We start from the raw sequence: 21,625 nt of genomic DNA on the forward strand, positions 1-21,625 counted from the left end.
AAAGTGCTTTACATATGCTATTTAATAATCATAACAACTACTCGGTAAGGGGCTATTATTTTTTTCATATTTTGCAGATGAAGAAACCTAGGCAAAGAAGTTAAGTGACTTGCCCAGGGTCACATAGTAAATGTCTGAGGCAGGATTCCAATTCACGTCTTCCTACATTCAAGTCTAGCACTCTATCTACCAAGCCATCTTGTTACCCTAAGCATCTAAACATCAACATTCCAAATATGAATTCAAAAACAACATTTAGAAAGGCTCGTTGTAGTCATACCACTGTGCTTGAAGTTGGGGATAACCTTCAGTTAACTAGAAACAAAGATATGTATCCTGAATACCCTAGGTGCATTTAACAATAGCTTTTCAACATAATTTAAAGGAAATAATTCTTTGTACTTTTAAGCTCTGCTAGCCTAAAACTGCCTGTACATAAGAGTCACGAATATACATTTCCTTTAAAATATGTTTAAAAGCTAGAGCAAAGTGGCCCTAGTGTACTCTGGATATATATCTTTGTTTCTAGTTACCTGAGGGTTCTCCCCAACTCAAAGCACAGTGGTTTGCATACTGTAAGCATTTAATAGCTTAATAAGCTAATGATAAGCTTTAATAGCTTAAAACTGCACTAAGACTTTTGGAGCACCCTGTATAATAGGGGACCTAGATTAACAGCATTATTACCTAATAGACTTCTTTAGAAACCCTGCTTTAATCATTTGTAATTATGTGCCAACAGTATTTAAGTCTTCAAGCAAGTAGCAAACAACCAGTTATTTAAAGAGGTTAAACATACTCCTAACCTTCTTGATCATGTTCTTGGTACACGCAGTTTTAGTGGAGAAAGAGGGTGTTCAGCCAAGGTAAAATTTATACTATCCAAAGTCCAAAGTCCAAATGAGTTGTGATTGTATTGATGGAAAATAGCAGATGGACAAGATAGTCTCCAGGGGTGCCCCCGCCCAGGTATTAACAGAAGAGTAGGAAGATCTCCAATGTCCTTGGTACATCCCAATGGGGAATATGTGAGAAAATATGGGTAAGTGCATAAGATGAGAGGGGTGTGTGTGTGTGTGTGTGTGTGTGTGTGTGTGTGTGTGTGCGCGTGTGTGTGCGTGTGCACGTGTATGTCTATGCATGTTTGTATTTGTGCTGGGAGGAAGTAGGAGTTGTAAACTGCCATCAGAACCTCAGTCAGATGGAGCTTCTGAAGTCATCTCAGTCAACTTCAAACCTGAATGGACATTTCTTTATGACATTTGTCATATTAGTCACCTAGTTTCTTTGAACAGCATTGCCTTCTATGATGGAGAACCTTTCAAAGCAGTCAGTCAAAAAGCATTTATGAGGAGGCATTATAAAATTTCTTTTTAAAAAATAACCTAAAGAATAGAAGATTTACTTAGGAGAGCATGATCCATGATCAAGTATTTATTAAGTGCTACTATGTGCCAGACACTGTGATAAGAGAGATGCAAAGAAAATGGGAAAATAGTCCCTGCCCTCTAAGAGCTTGCATTCTAAGGGGAGATGCAATAACTACAGTAAGTACAAGATACATGTAGAATAGATGGAAGACATTTTATTTTTCTTTATGAACACCTCTAGTTGTAAAGACATATTTCCTTACATTTAAAATCTACCTTTCTATAATTTACCTGCTTTGCTCTGAATTTTGCTTCCTGGGATGAGTCTTATTTTTTCCATGTGATAATCTTTCAGATACCAAGGACAACTATTTTACATGCACACATGAAACATATATATCAACACACATATGTGTGTGTCTCCAGCACATGGGATAGTAACTGGCATATAGTCTAATAATTTAATAAATGCTTATTGATTAATTCATTTTATCCCTCATAGTTAAATTTTCTATTCTCCAGGCCAAATATTTTCAGTTTCTTCGAATCATTTTCATGTAGCGTGATCTTTATTTCCCTACATTACATTTTTCCCTCTCCTTTGGATCAGCTCCATCTTGTAAGCATCTATCCTAAAATGTGATACTTATAACTGGACATAGCAATCCAGATGGGGATTAAATCAGAAGATAGTAGGACTATTCCCTCCCTTATTTCAGATACTCTGCCTCTCAATGTAACCTAAGATCACATTTGATTTTTTTTTTTTTTTGAGGGGTAGGACTGCCATATCATACTGCTGTCTCATTTTGAGGCTGCAGTTTCCTAACCTCCCATCCACCCAAGCTTTTATTTACATGATCCTCTTTCTTTTTTGCTTTGTTTTGTTTTTGATGGGGCAATGAGGGTTAAGTGACTTGCCCAGGGTCACACAGCTAGTAAGTGACAAGTGTCTGAGGCTGGATTTGAACTCAGGTCCTCCTGAATCCAGGGCTCGTGCTTTATCCACTGTGCCACCTAGCGGCCCCAACATGATCCTCTTTTTAACTCTATCTCTTACATCCTGTACTTGTGAAGTTGATTATTAAAAATCCAAATGAAGGACTTGAAATTAAATTGGGATAATTATGATCTTATTGATTCACCTCATTTTTCCAACTTGTTGAGATCAATCTTGGGAATGCCAAAATTGGCACTCTGTCATTCAATGGGCTAGCTGTCCCTCTGAGCTTTGTGTCATATTCATATGTGACAAACATGCTCTCTCTGCTTCTCACCAAATTATTAATAGAAATGCTGGAACTTCACAGGGCCAAGAGCTAAGGGCAGGGATTATTTCTCGTTTGGTTTTGAACTCTTAGGGCCCTCTCTTCAAGTCAACGTCAAACCATTACTGATTTTTCTTTGTAATCTAGTTATTCAATCAGAGCTGAATCTGCTTAAATATATTATCATCTGGTCCATACACTTCCATTTTATCCAAAAGAATGACATGAGAGAGTTCATCAAATGCTTTGCTAAAATCTAACTATAATAAGGCCGCAACAGTCAATCTTCTGTTCTATCGATTTAGTAACCCTGTCAGAAAAGGAAATGAGATTAGTTTGGCATGACTTATTCTTGATGAATCCATGAAGGATCTTAGTGATCACCGATTCTTTCTCTACATGCTTCATAAATTATCTGGAATACTATATTCTAGAATTTGGCCTGCACAAAGTCGTAATTCAATGCTTCTTTGTTGTTTGGATGTGACCCTGACTTCTCAAAGTCTGTGCCAGCAGAATATAAATTTTGGAAATTTCCACCATTCTAGAAGAGATTTAAGTATGGTTCCAGGCACAAATTAAGTTGCCTTCCAAGGGTCAACCTGCTGTTGTTTGTCCTTCTTGCTTGAAGAAGACCATGTCATGACTTGCACTGAATTGAATTTAAGTGAGGGAGGACTGTGCAAAATCATCAACCTCACTCTTTCTTCCAGAGCCATCTGGGTCCAGTGGCAAGATATATACATACATATACATATATACACACACATATACACACATATATACATACACACATACGTGCATACACATAGATACATAAACACACACACACACACACACACACACACACACATATATGAATGGCTGGAGATGACCCTGGATGTTTTTAAGGTAATTGGGGTTAAGTGACTTGCCCAGGGTCACACAGCTAGTAAGTATCTGAGGTGAGATTTGAACTCAGGTCCTCCCAACTTCAGGGTCAGTGCTCTCTCCAAGGGTGAACCTAGTTAAGAGTGGAGAGGTTCATCATCAATAGGTTTTGCCAAATCAACCCATGAAGCAAAGAAAAGATCCTAGTGGCTCCTTCTGCTTTCACAGTGATAGGAATAGAGATAGAGTGGCACAGAAGGAGTGAGAATCATATTACCTTACTCCAGCTCTTTTTTCTTTGCTGAATTAATAATAGTTTACTTTTATCTGGAACCAACTGAATTGGGAGACTAGAAGGAGCATTGTATTGGAAGACCTTCTAGATTGCACAGTGAGCTCTGAAATTTATTTTCTATAATGAAATGGTCAAATTCCTTTCTCTCTTTGAGTCTTCATTTGTTTCCTGTGTAAAATGCAGTAGCTATTTCAGATATTTTTGGAGTTTGCTTCTGGCTCTAAGATCCTATGATTTTCTGTGCATCAGAGACCCTGTTTGCTTTCCTCTGTATGTGATTCAGAGGACATTTGTAATCTCAATGAGGCTATGGCTTTAGAGCCCAGAGCAAGAACAAGAGAAAGGAAACATTGATTATTGGCCAATTCCCCTTGAATGTTTCTGTGTTTATCTCCTGCCCTCTCCGTGCTTAGTACACATGCACATACACAAATAAATTCATTGATTTAATTACTTAGATGCAGATAATTTTTTCAGCTAAATTTTAAATTCCAAATTGCCTTGTGCTCTGGGGAAAGTATAATTTTCACTTTTTCTGCCTAAGGCTGATACCTTCCCCCCCCCCCCCCCCCCCCCCGTTTCATTTTCATGATGACCATGGCGGGTTTAGAATGCAAATGAGAAGGTAGTTTCCTGGTGCCTGACAGGACCCATGATTTCTCTTATAGGGATTTGGAGTTCTGTAATTTCTATTCACATCTTTTGACCTCTGCCATCTAGAATGTTATCTATAGTCTAGTGCATCAGTCTTTCATGAACCTCTAGCCTTGGGGTTGGAGGAAGGTATAGCTAAAAACGTCTTTAGGATACCCAGGCAGTCACTAAGAATTTAAGTGCCTACTTGGCACTGAAATGTCCAAAATGCTTATTTTCTAGCAGAGTAGGGTCATAGGATTTAAGGCTAGAGGGGACCTTAGGCACCAGCCAGTTAAAATATGATTAGAGAAGTTGGCTCTGAAATCTTCATGCTTACTATTTGCATGACCTTGGATAAGTTGTCTAACTTCTCTAGGCCTCAGTTTCCCCATTTATAAAATGAAGGGGTTGGACTAGATACCCTCTACGGTCCTTTCTAGCTCTATGATTCATATACTTATGAAAGCCATCATTTTCTAGATGAGAAATTAAGGAACAGACTTTGATCCCTATGATTTTTCTAGAAGTAATACAGATAGTAAGGAGAAGAATTTGCATTCAAACCCATGTTATTTGACATTCTCTCTTTCCGGGTGAGAAGTGATATAGAGAAGAGCAGGTGTAGATGGCAGTCTACAGTGTAGACTTTATGTTGTCATGGTCAAGTCAACAAATATTTATTAAGTGGCTACTATGGGCCAAGTGCACAATGCTAAATGCTAGGTATACAATGAAAGACAAAAATAGTTCTTTCCTTCTAGGAGTTTACAATTTAATGGGAGAGACAATATGCAAACAAACAAAATGTATATGGGACATATTGGAGATGGAAAGGTAGTGTCATTTTTAGAGGACCATCCCCAGTGGATCCCTTTCTTTGTGGTGATTTTTATGATCAGCCACAGTCTTAGACAGCAGCAGGTGGATAAGTGGAAACTTTAGCCTCTTTCTAGTTTGACATTCTGCCCTTTCTTCCTTATACATGTCAGAAAAAGGGACTTGTGCCATAGGCCTTTTTTTGTATAATAAATATGAAGTCAATCAAAAACCAAATAATTTACTACGTCAGAAAATATGTGCCTATGTTAGATCAATAGTTACATCAGTTTCATGTTGAGAGGCAGAAGTGCCTACTTTGTGCCTGTCACATACACAGTAGGTGCCTAATACATGCCTTGTATCTTACTGATATACCATTTTCCATCTTAAGTCAGAGTTTTAAAGTCCTTCACTGTTTTATTTTTCCTTAACCTCATTGTGGTCAGCATGTAAATTGTTCTCTTGCTTCTATATACCTTGCTCATAGAAGTCTTCGTATGGTTCTCTGAATTTTTCATATTTGTCATTTCTTATGTAGCAATAGTATTCCACTATAGTCAAAAGTCACAATTTGTTCAATCACTCCCTAGTCATTGGGCACTGACTTTGTTTCTTTTTCTTTTTCTTTTCTTTTTTTGCTATCTTAAAAGTTTTGGTATGAATATTGTGACATATACAGAGTCCTTCCTTCTATCTTTGACATCCTTGGAATATATAGGATTAGTAGTAGTGTTGCAGAATCAAAGGGTTAGTATAGTTTGGTGATGTTTAATTTTAATTCTAAATTGTTTTCCAAAATAAGTACACCAATTCACATTTTAACCAGTGTCCTGTCTTTCCATGGTCCATCCAACATTTACTGTTTTTGTGTTTTGCTAACTTTACCAATGTGATAGGTGTACCTACTATCTAGTTTAAGGAAACACTTCCATTCCCCCATAACTTTAAGAGAACACGGTATCTTCATGCCTAATAGGAGAATACAAACTCTTTAAGGGAAGGGATTATTTTCTGTTTGCTTTTGTATTCTTAGCAATTTATAATATTTGTGGAATTGAAAAAGGCACATCACTATCTCATCCTATGTCTCAATTCTATTAAAAGACCCTTGAAAAACAAGTTTCTCTGTATATGTGCTAGAGTAAACCTTAGGTAATAGATTATATCTCTTCCCATTGGTAGCAGGGATATAGGCAGCATATGGAAAAATGGCCCACCAAAATGGTATTCATTTAGCACTATCCACATTTTTACTCCTGCTGTTTATTAGAAAGACACTGACTTTTAGTGATCTCTCTGTCTGTACAGATGATCAGGTAGAGGCTGGATGACCATTGGTCAGGCGTGTGTTAGAGGGCATTCCTGATTCAGGGCTTATGTGAACTGATCACTGAGGTCTTATCTCTGACATCGTATTTATTATAAACAACTTTTAAAGAAGATATGCTAGGGGGCAGCTAGGTGGCACAGTAGATAAAGCACTGGACTTGGATTCAGGAGGACCTGAGTTCAAATCCAGCCTCAGACACTTGACACTTAACTAGCTGTGTGACCCTGGGCAAGTCACTTAACCCTCATTGCCCTGCAAAAACAAAAACAAAAACAAACAGAAAAAAGAAGATATGCTAAAACCATAGGAAGCTAGGTGGCATAGTGGATAAAGCCCTGGGCCTGGAGTCAGGAAGACCTGAGTTCAAATCTGGCCTCAGACACTTACTAGCTATGTGACCCTAGCAAGTCACTTAACATTATTTGCCTCAGTTTCCTCATCTGTAAAATGAGCTGGAGAAGGAAATGGCAAACCATTCTAATATCTTTGCTAAGAGAGCACCAAATGTGTTCATGAAGAGTAGGAGATGACTGAAACAACTGAAGAACAACAGTGTTAAGACTTTGTAGACATAGGAAGGCCAGATATTTTGGTGAAATACTGTATATCAAGGAATGTTACACGTTTAAATGAGAATATTAGAATTTTGGAGGTATATTTCCTTTATATTAGAAAAAAAAGTGGTTTTAGCCTACCCTTATGAACTCATTTTATAATACTTCTTTATGTGCCCTATCTTTGAGCCAAAGTAGACAATTAATTACCTGTTCCTCAGACTTAACATTCCATTTTCTGCCCCTGTGACTCTACACAGGCTTCCCCATAGTCCCTACTTATCTTTGCTTCTTAAAAGCCTTACCTTCATTCAAGGCTCAACTCAGACACCACCTGGAATGAGATATCTTTCCTAATCCCTTTTAGTTGTTAACATTCTCTCTTTCCCCAAATTATCTTGGATTTTCTTATTTGTGTACCTCTTGTATCACCAGGAGAAATTCAGTTCCCAAAGGGCAAGTCCTGCTTTTCATTTTGTCTTTGTGTTCTTACTGTAGGGGTTCTTATTTTGGAGTGTTCAGTGGGGTCTGTAAAATTATTTTAAGGAGTCTGTGAATCTTTCTGTCTCTCTGGGAAAATAATACATATTTATTTTCACTGATCTTTAAATAAAATTTACCATTTCCTTCAATTGTGAAATAGGCAAAAAACATTATTCTGAGAAGGGTTTCTATAGATTTCACCAGACTGTCAAAGGGGTCCATCCATGATGGAAAACAATTGAGAACCTCTGCATGATTGCCTATGATAGTGCTCTGCACATTGTAGGCAATTCACAAATATTGGCAGATTGGAGCCAAATTTCATGCCTCTCTAGGCTACACTCTGGACTTCTTCTACCATTCCTAAGAAATCTGGTCATCCAAAAGATCACTCCAGCCCTGGAATTTGAACATTGAAAATAGTTTCTCCCCTCTTTTTCCTCCAATTAAGGAGAGTTCCCAGGGAAACCAAGTCTCATTATTTCCCCCCTTTGTCCCCTTGCTGTGCTGCTTCCTGTTATATATTGTCTTTCTCTATTAGAATGTAAACTCCTTGAGGGCAGGGACTGTCTTTCCACTCCCTATCCCCTGGCATTAGTATACCCACATGTAAGGAAGTGACTGTTACATAGTATGCATTTAATAAATACTTGTTCAGGAACTGGCATATTGGCCTTGTTTACTTTTACCGGGAAGGGACACTACTATAAAGATATGGCAGATGAGTCTTAATTTTCTTTGCTCTTTAAGTAATGCTTGAGTTGATAATTGTTTGTTCAATGAATTTAAACACATTGAATTAATGAATAAAAGCAGTAAGGTTAAGAACACTCAGTGAACTTAGAATCAGAATACCTGTCTACACATCAGATATATCTACTCATCTTTGACACTTAGAAGCTGTTTGGCTATGAAGAAGACACCTAACTTTTCATTCTCACATTCTTCATTTGTAAAAATGAGTTCATTTGACTTTTAAGCAGTTAGTAAACCTTAAAGGACCATATCAGGTGAGTTGATATCATTATTGTAGGTACCTAGCAGTCAGGGTCTGTATAGTTTTTAGATGTTTGTAACCTGATCCCTGAGCACGATACCTTGTGTAAAGTAGGAACTTCATAATTTTTTGTTGAGATATAACCCTACTGTGATATTGAGGGAGCAGGAAGAGGAAGAAGCACTGGATTTCAAACCAAGAAACTTCAATGTGAATCTTTTACTAGCTGTGTGACTTTGAGTAAGTCACAATTTCCACAAGCCTCTACTTGTTCATCTATAAAATGGTCATTATGATTATAGTACTTACCTCACAGACTTGTGGCCAGAATCAAATGAAGCACTTCACATTGGGTATGTTATAAATCACAGAGTACTATATGAATGTCAGCTATTAATATTAGTATTAATTGAATGAATATACAGCCAATGGCTGTCCATTGAGCAGAAATCATTTCAGGATTTATCTGGGCCATCTGGAGTCTGTTTTAAATGGAAATAGAAGCCACAGTCAGTTAGAAGGTAAGCCTTTCCAAACTCAGTCTTCTGTGAATTGAAAGAGGCCAGTGGAGAAATACATTTGTAGCCAGACTTGGCAGCAGTATGAGAAGTGAGAAGGCCAGGCAGACTGTATTTGATTAAAATAAAACCACAAAAAACTATGCCTAGTTACTGAAACTGTCAGATGGCAGCCTCACCCACTTTTTCTGATGGTGTTCTCCACTTTTCCTTCATGTACACCGGTAAACAAGCATATATCTTCCAGGATTTTGATTGTAAAAAAAAATCTACGATGGGTTTGGTGATTCGTTTAAACTTATGCTGCTTTTGATCTCCAAATGAGAGACTAACAGAAGGAGAAGAGACCTCAGCTTGGGAAGCAAGAGACATGAGTTATTCTGGGCTTTATCAGTAATTTGCTTTGTGACCTTGGGAAAATAATTTCCCCTCTAGACTATACTTTACTGCTTTGCACAATTAGGGGATTGAACCCTGTGATCTTTAAGATTCTTCCCAGCTATGATAATCTACAACTATTTTACAAGGTATAAGAATCACCCCAAACTCTTAAGACTAAGCTATAAGCAACCTAAGAAGTATAGCTGGGAGATGATGGATATTCATTCTATATTAATTCAACAAGTTTTTATTTTATTTTTATTCCCTATTTTTGGTATGGTATTTTTATTCTTAAGTTAGTAAACATCATCTAGAATAAACATTCCTATAATTTAAAAAAATATTGCATATAAACCATAAACCCCTGTTATTTACAACTTGTTTAAAAAATTGTATATTAAATTAAAATAATATAAATATGTTGTTTACTTCCATTTCCATTTTTATTTTCTTTTTCTTCCATTCTTAAAAAATTGCTTTCATTTGGAAAATATTTATTACATGCCTACTGGGTCCAGAACCTTGTGCTGAGTGCTGGAGGAGATATATGATCCTTGCCTTCAGGGAACTCAAAGTCAAATGTATATTGACATTAAAAGTTTTCTTTGGGCTGATATTTTCTTGGGCGATATCTGCCCTCCAATTATCCAATTCTCTCCAGAGGTTGGATTTATGGTTGCAGGCCATCATTTCAGACTAACCTGTTAACACCAGCTTCACTTTCTGAACGGAAATGATACTAGTGACTCCTGGCTACTCATGGTACAAGGAATTTTCACAGTCCTAGTGTTTGTAAGCTGTCTTTGGAAGGGATCAGAGCCTCTGTTTAGGGTAGAACAGTTCCCACCTCCAACTTGACAGTGACCCTAGGGCAAAGGTATGAGATTCTCATTCCCATGTCAATCCATTATAATACCTTTAAATATTAGTTCAAGGGAGTATTTAATGTTTTCCATGTTTCTATATTTGCTAGCTGCAGTGATTTCTAGGCTAGACGACCTAAAATCTACAGTGGTTTTAGGGCCACAAAGCACTGTAATATGAAGGCTTGCCTTTCCCCACCCAGCAGTAGACACTTGAGCTCAAATAATAGGGTTACATGTTATGGATGAGGGAACCCAAATACTAAATTTCATCGGGCACAGGATGATTTGTTGATGATCTTCTCCGGAATATGTTAAGCTTTCTGTTTCATTGGTGGCATGGCTTGTGAAACCATAACTAGGCGATTAGGTCATTTTGTTAATACTTTTCTTTATGGCTGGTTTTCAGAAGATTTTCTTTCTCTTTTTCTCCCATGGATCTCCTTTTCGTCCCTGTCTTCCTCCCTATTGTTTTCCTTTTTCCTGTCCCTCCCTCCTTTTCCCCTTTGCGTTTTGGTGGTCTCCAGGTTCCTTCATGATGGTGAACAGCTCTGGGCGAGCATCTGGACAAAAAGCTCACTTGCTTTTGCCGACCTTGAAGGAGAATGATACGCACTGTGTCGATTTCCATTACTACTTATCTAGCAGAGACCGGTCCAGCCCTGGATCATTGAATGTTTATGTGAAAGTTAATGGAGGACCACAAGGTAACCCCATCTGGAACGTGTCAGGGATTGTGACAGAAGGCTGGGTGAAAGCGGAGCTGGCAATCAGCACCTTTTGGCCACATTTCTATCAGGTATCAATTGTATTTATAATGACTCTTCCTCTCATTTTTCTACCCATTTCTCCTCCTCCTTCCTTTTTGTTTCTTCTTTCTCTCCTATACTCTCTTGAGAAGCACACAATATTAGAGCAGAAGAGAACCTTAGAGATCATCTTGTGTATTATCTCATTTTTACAGATGCGAAAACTGAGGCTCAGAGACAGAAGGGATTTGCCAAAAGTCATGCAGGAAGTTAATGGTAGAGCTAAGCCTAGAACCCCAGATTTCCTGACTCCCAGGTCATAATACCAGTAACTACACTATTTTTTACTAGCTTGTGTTGCCTTAGTAGACTCTTCTTTTAGGGGTAAGTGAGACTGCCACTACAGAGTTTGTTTGCCTGTCCTTGCTTGGTTTTCTTTTCACCCAGACCACATAAATGTTTCAAGATTATAGCCTGGAGATGTACTTTGGGAGTGCTGGTCTAAGTGAACCCTAAGGGGCTATTTTGGCCTCAAGGGATTAGAGGTGCACTGTCTCCATTGCAGGCCAATGTTGCTTGCTAAGGAGAAGCCCTGATAATTTTCATACTGGAAAGTGAGTCAGGATGGGTATTGCTTTTTGGGGAAGCAAAACACCTATGGTTGTTGTGAGGATCAAATGAGATACTGTTTGCAAAAAGCACAGTGCCTGACATAGGCTAAGGGAGGGAAAGTAACCTGTGTAATTGATAAGTACCAGCACCAACAGCAGTTCCTGTGACTCCAGATTCAGTAGTCTTTTCATTATAGCACATGGGCTCTTAATATTTAGATACAAAGAATAATCTTCTCCAAAGGATAAAAGCTCTTTAAAATATGTCTGACAAGATTTCAGCCTCTCCTTGAAACTGGAAAAAATGGTGAACTCAACTACTTCAAAAGGCAGATCATTGGGTTTCTGGACAAATCTCATTTTTAGAATGCCTCTTACTTTGGGGAGAGGGAGGGTCGAGCCATGATTTAATTAGTGTAGGTTATTCAGAGTGAGAAACTCCCTCTATCAATGCAGAAGGACATATGCTTTGTAACTTATAGTCTTAGAAAATTTTATTTGAGGCACAAAGAAGGTAGGCGACTCTCCATATCAGCTTGTGTCAGAAATGGGACTTCAACCCTGGGTCTTCCTAAGTCTGAGGCCAGTGCTCTATCAGCTATGAAATGCTGCTATACCACTGAACCAGAATATGTCTCTCTCCAACTTTTATCCATCAGTCCTATGTCTTCTTTGTCCCCAGGTAAATAAAACAAGTCTTATCTCCCTTTAATAGCATATTTGAATTTTGTTATTTGAAGTCAGCAATATGTTCCCAATGAAAATCTTCTCCAGACAGTCCTCAAGCCTCAGAGACATAACAATGAAAATGACACCATATTCTATTACTTAGTGCTTTCCAAAGTGTTTGGGATGTTATAGTGGACAGTGATATCTTAGATGGAGTTAGATACACCAGTACACGTTAGCATGAGTTGGCAGCAATTGTTTTTTACTCAGTCTTTTATTCCAGTGAGCCTTTCTTTACTCCTTAAAACTTATAGGAGCCATCAAATAAACAAAGAGATGCTCACAACTTGAGACCTTTTTCTCATTTTCTCTGGGTTTTGCTTCTTTTGAGCCTTTCTCCCAGGCTCATATCCCTTTCCTCTTGAACAAACAGTAGGCTGTGCTATTTGATGTAGGTGGGGAATAGTCCATGGTAAGGAATTTAAATATTTTCCCTTCTTGTGCTAGTTTTTCAACAGGAAGGCAGGTCTCTTCCATCCCTGGAATTCCTGGATGTTGTAAGGATCCTTCCCTGCCCAGCTCTGCCTATACAATGTGCACATGGAAATTATATTTAAACAGGCTGCCCACATGGACTAGTCAATCAGTTTAGGTTTTGAGCAAATTGCTTGTCGATTTGCTGAATTTCTTTCCTCCACTCTTCCAAAATATACTTATTGAATGCCTTCTCTGCAAGCCACTCCTCTCCCCTGCTAGCCCACACTGGCGTCCAGTGATCAATAAGTCAGTGCACAGTTACTCTTATTTTTTCGCTTGTTGTCTTTGTTAACGTCTCATTTTGTGTCTTTCACCTCTGCTTTCTGTAGCTAAAAGTACAGGTACATCTCCAGCAGTGCAGCAGAGAAGGAGAGAGACAGACAGACAGACAGATACCACTCTTTGGGATAAGAAAAAGGGGGGGAAATGAAGGCAGAGCTGGTTTGTGGCTTCCCCAGCTGCTGAGCCATAATCCTGCCATGTGCAGCTCAAGGAAGTAAATCAGGTTTAGGATTTCAGGAATTCCTTGCATTGGTTCTGGATAGTTTATGTATTCAGTTATTAAAGCTATATTTCAAACTCCTAAAATTGACTTTCAGCTCCATAGCATTGCCGGAATTTCATTTGGCTTATTAGTGTGCTTTTCTGGCTGAACTAATTTAGCACAGGCCTGGTAATTCCTGGCATTTTAAACATACCCCTCTATGCAGTTGCCTGATTTAAGTAAAGCCACAGCTTATTAAATGCTGGTTAAGCAGTGCTTTGGGCTTTGGGGCCATTCCAGGTGATAGTCATTATATTTAACATTTTTAATGATTCTGAACTTGTCTTTCTCAAGATTTACCCACCCAAAAATACTTTATTAATTTTGCTGCTACCTGTCTCATCCTTCCTCACTTGCCCATTTTAAATGGCTTCCCACAGCACTGTCTTTAATTGCTACAAGCACTGTAAGAGATGGGCTCACCTGTTTCTCATTAACAGCATCAGTTTGCTTTTTCCTTGTCAGACTGAATGGTAGCAACAAAATGCTGAAAGATAGAATGTCCATCACTGTGGAGAGAGATATATAGAGAGAGGTAGATAGGTCATACACACCAAAGGAAAACCTGAATCACCTGCAATGTTTGAGTAGTGGGAAGTTCTGGTTAAGTTCTCCATAGAGCTTCCTCAACTATTTCAGCTCAATTCATTTCAATTCCACAAGCATATATTAAACACCATCTCTGTACAAGGCATTGTACTAGATGCTGAGGTTACAGTGATAAAAATGGAACAGTTCCTAACATCAGGGAATTTATATCCTTTAAGAAAGCGGATTGTTCTTAATACTCAGTATCTTGTAGTAGAATATGTCAGGTAAGAGGCATGGTGGATAGGGCACTGGCCCTGAAGTCAGGAGGACCTGAATTCAAGTTCAACCTTCGACACTTAGTAGCTGTGTGACCCTGGACAAGTCACTTAACCCCAATGGCCTTAAAAACTGATACAACAACTCAATGAAATTACAGTGTTAGAACTGGAGATGATGTTTCCTCCACATCATTGAGCCTAACCCTCTCATTCTACAGGTATGAAAACAGGCCAAAGAAGGTTAAATGACTTACCCAAGGTTACATAGGTAGTAAAGAGCGGAGCCAGGATTTGAATGCAGCTTATCTGACTCCAAATCCACTGTTTGTTTTTTTTTTTTATGATTCCATCCTATGTCTTGATAACAATCACAGAATCTTAGAGGTGGAAGGGACCATAAAGTTTTTAAGTTATGTGATAATAGCAATAACTAGCAGTTATATGGCACTATAAGGTTTTCAGAGGCTTTCATTTGAATCTCATAACAATCCTGTGGGGTTTATTATTTGGAGCTCTTCTTATCCCCATTTTGCAGATGAGAAAACTGAGGCCTACAGCTGTTTTAATATGGCCACAAAGCTAAAAAACACATGGAGCAGGGGCAGCTAGGTGGCACAGTGGATAAAGCACCAGCCCTGGATTCAGGAGTACCTGAGTTCAAATCTGGCCTCAGACACTTAACACTTACTAGCTGTATGACCCTGGGCAAGTCACTTAACCCCAAATGCCCTGCAAAAAACAAAAACAAAAACAAAAAAACACATGGAGCAGGATTGGAATAAAATCTTCCTGACTCCAAATCCTCTATTATGATCCTTGGATATAGGGCTAGAGTGGGCCTTGGAGATCACGTAGTCCAACCCCCTCATTTGAGTATGAGGAAACTGGCTTTAGTGAGTTGTGTTTTGCTCAAGGTTACAATGTTTGTTATTGAGTCATTTCAGTCATGTCCGACTCTTTGTGACTTGGAATTTTCTTAGCAAAGATACTGCAGTGGTTTGCCATTTCCTTCTTCGGCTCATTTTACAGATGAGGAAACTGAAGCAAACAGGATTGAGTGGCTCATCTAGGGTCACACAATTAGTGAATATCTGAGACCAGATTTTAACTCAGGAAGATGGGTCTTCCTGACTCTAGTCCTGGCACTCTATCCACTGCACCACCTCCTTGCAAAGTTACAGTAGTCAGAATTTAAACCAAGTCCTTCTGACTCTAACTCTAGTCCTCTTTCCAATTCACCTTGCTACAGAATTGCCTGTTCTTTGTTATGCTAATAATCACACTACATATCTACATTTTAAAGTAGTACCTGTGCCTTAAGACACTTGCACCCATTATTTCAATGAATCTTTACTGTAGTCCTTAGAAGGTAGATAATGTATGCATATTTTGCAGATGAGGACAGTAATGACCAAAGACATTAAGTGACTGGCTTATCATCACAAAGTCCCTTCTTAAGATCTTATTGATTCCTCTTCTAGTGTTCTTTCTACTAAGCTGCTGTCCTAATTCTGAATTAAAGTGAAAATCTTCCATTACTAGATTTAGAAGGTGTTGGAAAAGGGGTTCAAGCCATAGGGATCTAGGTGATACAGTGAGTAGAGCACAGGGTATGGAATAAGGAAGACCTGAGTCTGAATTCTGCTTAGGCATTTATTAGTATTGTGACTTTGGACAAGTCACTGGACTTTGTTTTATTTTTTGTATTTTTCAGGTCCAAGCAACAACCATTTTGCCTTACACAGAGTATGCACTTAAAAAAATGCTTGTCAATTAAGCAATTAATTTGTTCAGCTTCAATTTCCTTATATCTAAAATGAGGGGCTATAAATTCCCTTCTTGCTCTAAACATTTGATCCTCTGATCCTCTAGTGTAAGGTATGTGATTCCTCTTTTGTCACTTTTCTCTTTTCCCTCAAAAAAAAAAAATCTGGTTAATTGAGGGTTTGGTTAATTGAGATTTTTATCTTCTGGACATGACTGAAGGAATCCATATAAGAAAAGATGCTGGATGGAGAAAATGGGTTTTCTAGTGGGTTTAGTAAATCTTAGTGCTGTATTGGTTTGTCAAGACATGGTTTCTTATCAATGTGTAGTTTTGAGGATGACTTTTTATCCCTCATGGGAGATGTGCCTGAGTGTTTCTAAACACCATGATAGAGGAAGGCAAGACATTGTGTGCAGAGTGCACAGAGGCAGGAGGAAAAAATGAATCGATTCTTTTTGGAACACGGTCCTTCCAAGGTACCAGAGGCTGCATCTGCTTGTGTCACTTTCTGGGCTGAAAGCAATTTGTCATTCTTTCTCATAGAAATTTCATTTTGAAGATACTAAAGAGGCACAGTCAGAACCCAGAAATCATGAAGGGAGATGAATCATTGAAGAATAAAATTTGATTGGTGAGATCAGACACTCCCTCTCTAGCTAATCCATGGTGCCCCAAGAAGATGTGTGCCTTGATAGGAGTCCATGACATATGAAGATTGACCTAAGAAATAGGGATGTTGAACCTGGAGAGAAAGATTCAGGGAAGATATAATAACTACCTTTAAGTATATGAAGATCTGTCAGGTGGAAGAAGGGATTGAATTTGATCTGTCTGGCTCCAGAGGAAAGAACAAGGAGCTTTGGATAGAACTTATAAAGACACACTTTTATACTTGTCACAGAAACTCCCTATTAATTAAAGCTATCTAAAAGTAGAATAGATTCCTTTGCAAGGTAATGGCTTCACCCTCACTGGAAGCCTTCAAGTAGAGGCTGAATTCTGTGATTTCATGATATCTGGATAGAATGTGTGTTAAAGTAAATGACTTGAATCCTATAACAAGCTTGAAAGTTGAAGATTTTCCAAAAGACTAGGAATTACTGGTCATTTCATAGTTAATACTTACCTGAACAAGATTTAATAGTCGCTCTTTTTATTCCTTTTCTTTTTAAATTTTTTTCTTTTGTTTTTAATTTATGGGATAAACAAACATTTCCATAACATAGTATAATTTTAAAAAAAGATTGCACATGAAACTGCAAATCTATTATGTATTCCTTTTAAAGTTATCATGTTAATTTCTTTTTCCCCCTTTTTTCACTTACTCCCCTCCCTTACCCTACAGATGTCTACCATTAGACACAAATAAGTGAGGCTGAAGAAAAAAATAATTTAGACTTCCCAAGTTTTCTAGATTCAAGCTCTTGGTCATTAAAAGGCTTACATCTAGTCCTTGGACTTTTGGAAGTCTCCTAGTGGTTACTTGAAGCAAATCAAGTATAGAAGTTGTTTCTGCTTTCTTTATAAAAGTCATTTCTGGGGGGCAGCTAGATGGCACAGTGGATAGAGCACCGGCTCTGGAGTCAGGAGGACCTGAGTTCAAATCCAGTCTCAAACACTTAACACTTACTGGCTGTATGACCCTGGGAAAGTCACTTAACCCCAATTGCCTCACACAAAAAAAATCATTTCTGTTATCTCTAGCAACTATCCCCAAGTAATTCCCCTATTTGTAATGGAATATAATTAATTGACTTTATGACTTAATAGAAATGGCAAAGCTGTACCTCAACTCAAGAGAATAGAAAGTAGCAAAGGGGAAGTCCATATAGGGAACCTCAGTTAGCTACCATGTTTACAACACCCAGCCTGATCTTTGGAAATTCAAGTGAGCCAGAGTGCCTTTATTTGCTAAACAGATAGCAATATAAATCATGGTTGGTTAGAAGGTATTTGGATATTGTAGTGGTGAAAGAGGAAGAGAAAGCTCTTACCTAAAAATTATAAACAGTGGGCAAGATGACTTTTCCTGTGTCTTCAGAACTTTTAAGTTGCTCTTCAGGTAAAAGACAAGGGAACTAATAGTGTCAGCCTTCTTTGTTCTAGTCAACAATTCAAAAACTCATACATAGATAGCCCTTTAAAACCATGAGGTGAGTAGTACAAGTATTATTTATGTTTTACAAATGAGGACAATGAGGCTTGGAGAAGCTAAAACAACTTGCTCCAGACCAGACAGTTATCAAGGGTCAGATCTAAGGTTTGAGTCTAAATTTCCTGACTCATGTTCAGTGTTTTTAAATGATATTACTTCACCCTTTTTCAGATCATATCTAGAAATGTCATGTCCAGATGCCATATTTTAGAAAGTACATTGGCAAGCTGGTAGTCAAGGTGGCCGTGATGGTCGAGGAACTTGAAACTATGTCATTGGAGGCTCAGATAAAGGAAGTAGGGTAAAGAAGACTTGGGGAAGCTGGTAGTGTATAGTTGTCTTCTAACATGTGAGGGCTTATCATGTGGATAAAAGCCTACACAGTTTATTTCGTCACAGGTGGCTAAACTGGAGACAGCTTTTAGGAAATGTTATAGGATGATGAATCTCAATTCAGCCTGAGAAAGAACTTGAGTTCTTGAACCTTGGTTCATTCACAATTACACAAATCATTATAGATATCCAGCAATAGGACTGGTTCCCCCAGAAGTTAGTAGTTGGTGCTCTGTTTTCAAAATCTAGACAGGAAAACCAATTGTTAAACTAATCTTAGAGAGGTCTCATTTTTCCACATAGGGGTTGGAGTAGATAATGTCTAAGGTCCCTTCAGATTTTGAGTGTTAATTCTGTATTCCTTTGCTTATTCAGAAGTGCTTACTCAGAGACAAATTTTCCTCTCAATATAGAGAGTTGAAGACCAGTGCAATTTGAAAACAACCCCTAGTTATACAATGAGAAACCTTTACTCTATGCCTGGAATGCCCTCCTTCCCTATTTTCATGTGTTGAATTCTTTTTTTGACTCTAAGGTACTTTTTTTTTTAAATTAAATCATGAAAGTATTTTATTATTTTCCAGTTACATGTAAAGATAGTTTTCAGCAATTGTTTTCATAAGGTTCTTAGTTCCAAATTTTTCTTCCTCCCTTCTTTCACTCCCCTCTCCCCAAGACAGAAAGCAATATGATATAGGTTATACATGTACAATCCCATGAAACATATTTCTGCATTAGTCATGTTGTGAAAAAAAGAACCAAAACAAAAGGAAAAAAACTCAAAAAAAAAAAAGAAACAAAAATAAAAGTAGAAACAGTATGCTTCAATCTGCATTCAGAATGCACAGTTCTTTTTTCTGGGTGTGGAGAACATTTTCCATCATGAGTTCTTTTGAATTGTCTTAGATCATTGTATTGCTGAGAAGAACTAAGTCTATCACTGTTGATCATCATACATTCTTGCTGTTACTGTGTACAACATTCTCCTGGTTCTGTTCACTTCATTCAGCTTTGGTCTGCTTAAGTCCTTCCAGGTTTTTCTGAAATCTGCCTGGTCATCATTTCTTACAGCACAATTGTATTCCATTACATTCATAGACTACAACTTGTTCAACCTTTCCTCAAATGATGGGCATTCACAAAATTTCCAATTCTTTGCCACCACAAAGAAAGCTGCTATAAATATTTTTGTATATGTGGGTCTTTCCCCCCCCCTTTTTTTTTTAGTGAGGCAATTGGGGTTAAGGGACTTGCCCAGGGTCACACAGCTAGTAAGTGTCTGAGGCTGGATTTGAACTCAGGTACTCCTGACTCCAGGGCGGGTGCTCTATCCACTGCGCCACCCAGCTGCCCCTTTTCCCCCTTTTATAATTATCTCTTTGGGATAGAGACCTAGTAGTGGTATTACTCAGTCAAAGGGTATGCACAATCCCATAGCCCTTTGGCCATAGTTCCAAATTGCTCTCCAGAATGGTTGGATCAGTTCTTACCCATCCTTTAAAGCCCAACTCATATGCCATCTTCTTCTAAGAAGTCTTCTCCAATCCCTTTGGTCAGTAGTGCTGCTGACTTCAATACCACTTTGTTCTGTACCTCTCTGATGCATTTATAATATATAATATGTTATTATAAAAGCTAACACTCATTATTGGTATTTGAATCCCCAAATAGAATATTAACTCCATAATGACGGGGATTGGTTCTTGTCTAAACTTTGAAATCTTTTAGCATCTAGCATATAGGTGTCTGATAAGTGTTTGCTGAATGACAAATTATGAGTGCTCATAATCAGTTTTCAAGGGTATAGTAGGAACTAGAATCTTAAAAGTGTTGTCCAGTTGAACTTGAAGTCATCATAAAATCTCTGAGGCCATCTAGACCAAACTCTTCGTTTTTTAGATGAGAAAAAAAAAACAAGTCTAGTTAAATTTTTCCCAAATTCACATATATACTAACTAGGAGAGTTGGAATTTGAATCCAGGTCCTCTGACTCCAAATCCAGTGTTCATTCTATTTTATCATTTTGGGTACACTTATCTTGATTAGCTTTTGTTGTTTGCATGCGGCCTGTAAGGGTGCTTCATGTCTCCTCTTCTTTGCTGAGGGGTCACCTATGTTTGCAGTTTTACCTCAAACCTTTGCAGCTCATTCAAGTTCACAAGCAAACTTTTTTTTGGGGGGGTCATTTTACCCAACCTGGTTCAAGCTTTTATGACCTTTAGCCTAAACTATTGCAATAGTCTTCTAATAGGTCTTTCTGCTTCAAGTCTCTCCCAACTCCAGTTCATCCTCCACTCAAAGTGATTTTCCTAAAGCACAGATCTGGCCATGTCACACCACCCTCATCTCCACCCTGAATGCCAGTGGTTTTCTATTATATGCATGATCATATATTTATTATTGTTCAGTTGTTTCAATTGTATCTGAATGTGACCCCATTTGGAGTTTTCTTGGCAGAGATGCTGGAGTGGTTTGCCATTTCCTTCTCCAGCTCATTTTACAGATGAGGAAACCGAGGCAAAACAGGGTTAAGTGAGTTGTCCAGGGTCACACAACTAATAAGTGTCTTTGTATCTTTCAAGGCTCCCTTTCCATTTTGAAACAGCTTTAATAATTAGGAGCTGTTTCCTTGTATTGAGCCCAAATCTCTCACTACCTATATTTTCCAACCATTAATTCTAGTTCTCCTCTCCAAGGTCAAGCAGAACAAATCTAAGCTTTTTTCCCATATGAAAGTCTTTCTACTAAACAGGAAAAATAACTCCAACTCTAGAGTCATAGAATATAGGTTCAAATGCGTGTTTGGGCATTTTGGTCATGCCTGACTCGCTATGACCCCATTTGGTGTTTTCTTGGCAAGGATATTGGAGTGGTTTGCCATTTCCTTCTCCAGCTCATTTTATAGATGAAGAAACCAAGGCAAACAGGTTTAAGTGACTTTCTCAGGGTCACCCAGCTAGTAAGTATCTGAGGCCAGATTTGAATTCAGGAAGATGAGTCTTCTTGACTCTTGGCCCAGCACTCTATCCACCATGCCACCTACTTGCCTTCATTGATCAAATATAA

At 38.2% G+C, this 21,625-nt stretch overlaps 1 protein-coding gene across 10 annotated transcripts in view; it reads left to right on the forward strand.

Moving 5' to 3' along the window:
* PTPRT (protein tyrosine phosphatase receptor type T) overlaps window positions 1-21,625 on the forward strand; it is a 1,379,429-nt gene that overhangs the window by 523,714 nt on the left and 834,090 nt on the right. For all 10 annotated transcript variants that reach the window (XM_043980423.1, XM_043980419.1, XM_043980422.1 and 7 more), the window contains one exon: window positions 10,912-11,183. In XM_043980423.1, the coding sequence (XP_043836358.1) occupies window positions 10,912-11,183 (272 nt within the window). The remainder of the gene's footprint in view (window positions 1-10,911; window positions 11,184-21,625) is intronic.

This window comes from Dromiciops gliroides, chromosome 2, assembly GCF_019393635.1.
Source record: "Dromiciops gliroides isolate mDroGli1 chromosome 2, mDroGli1.pri, whole genome shotgun sequence".
NCBI lineage: Eukaryota > Metazoa > Chordata > Mammalia > Microbiotheria > Microbiotheriidae > Dromiciops > Dromiciops gliroides.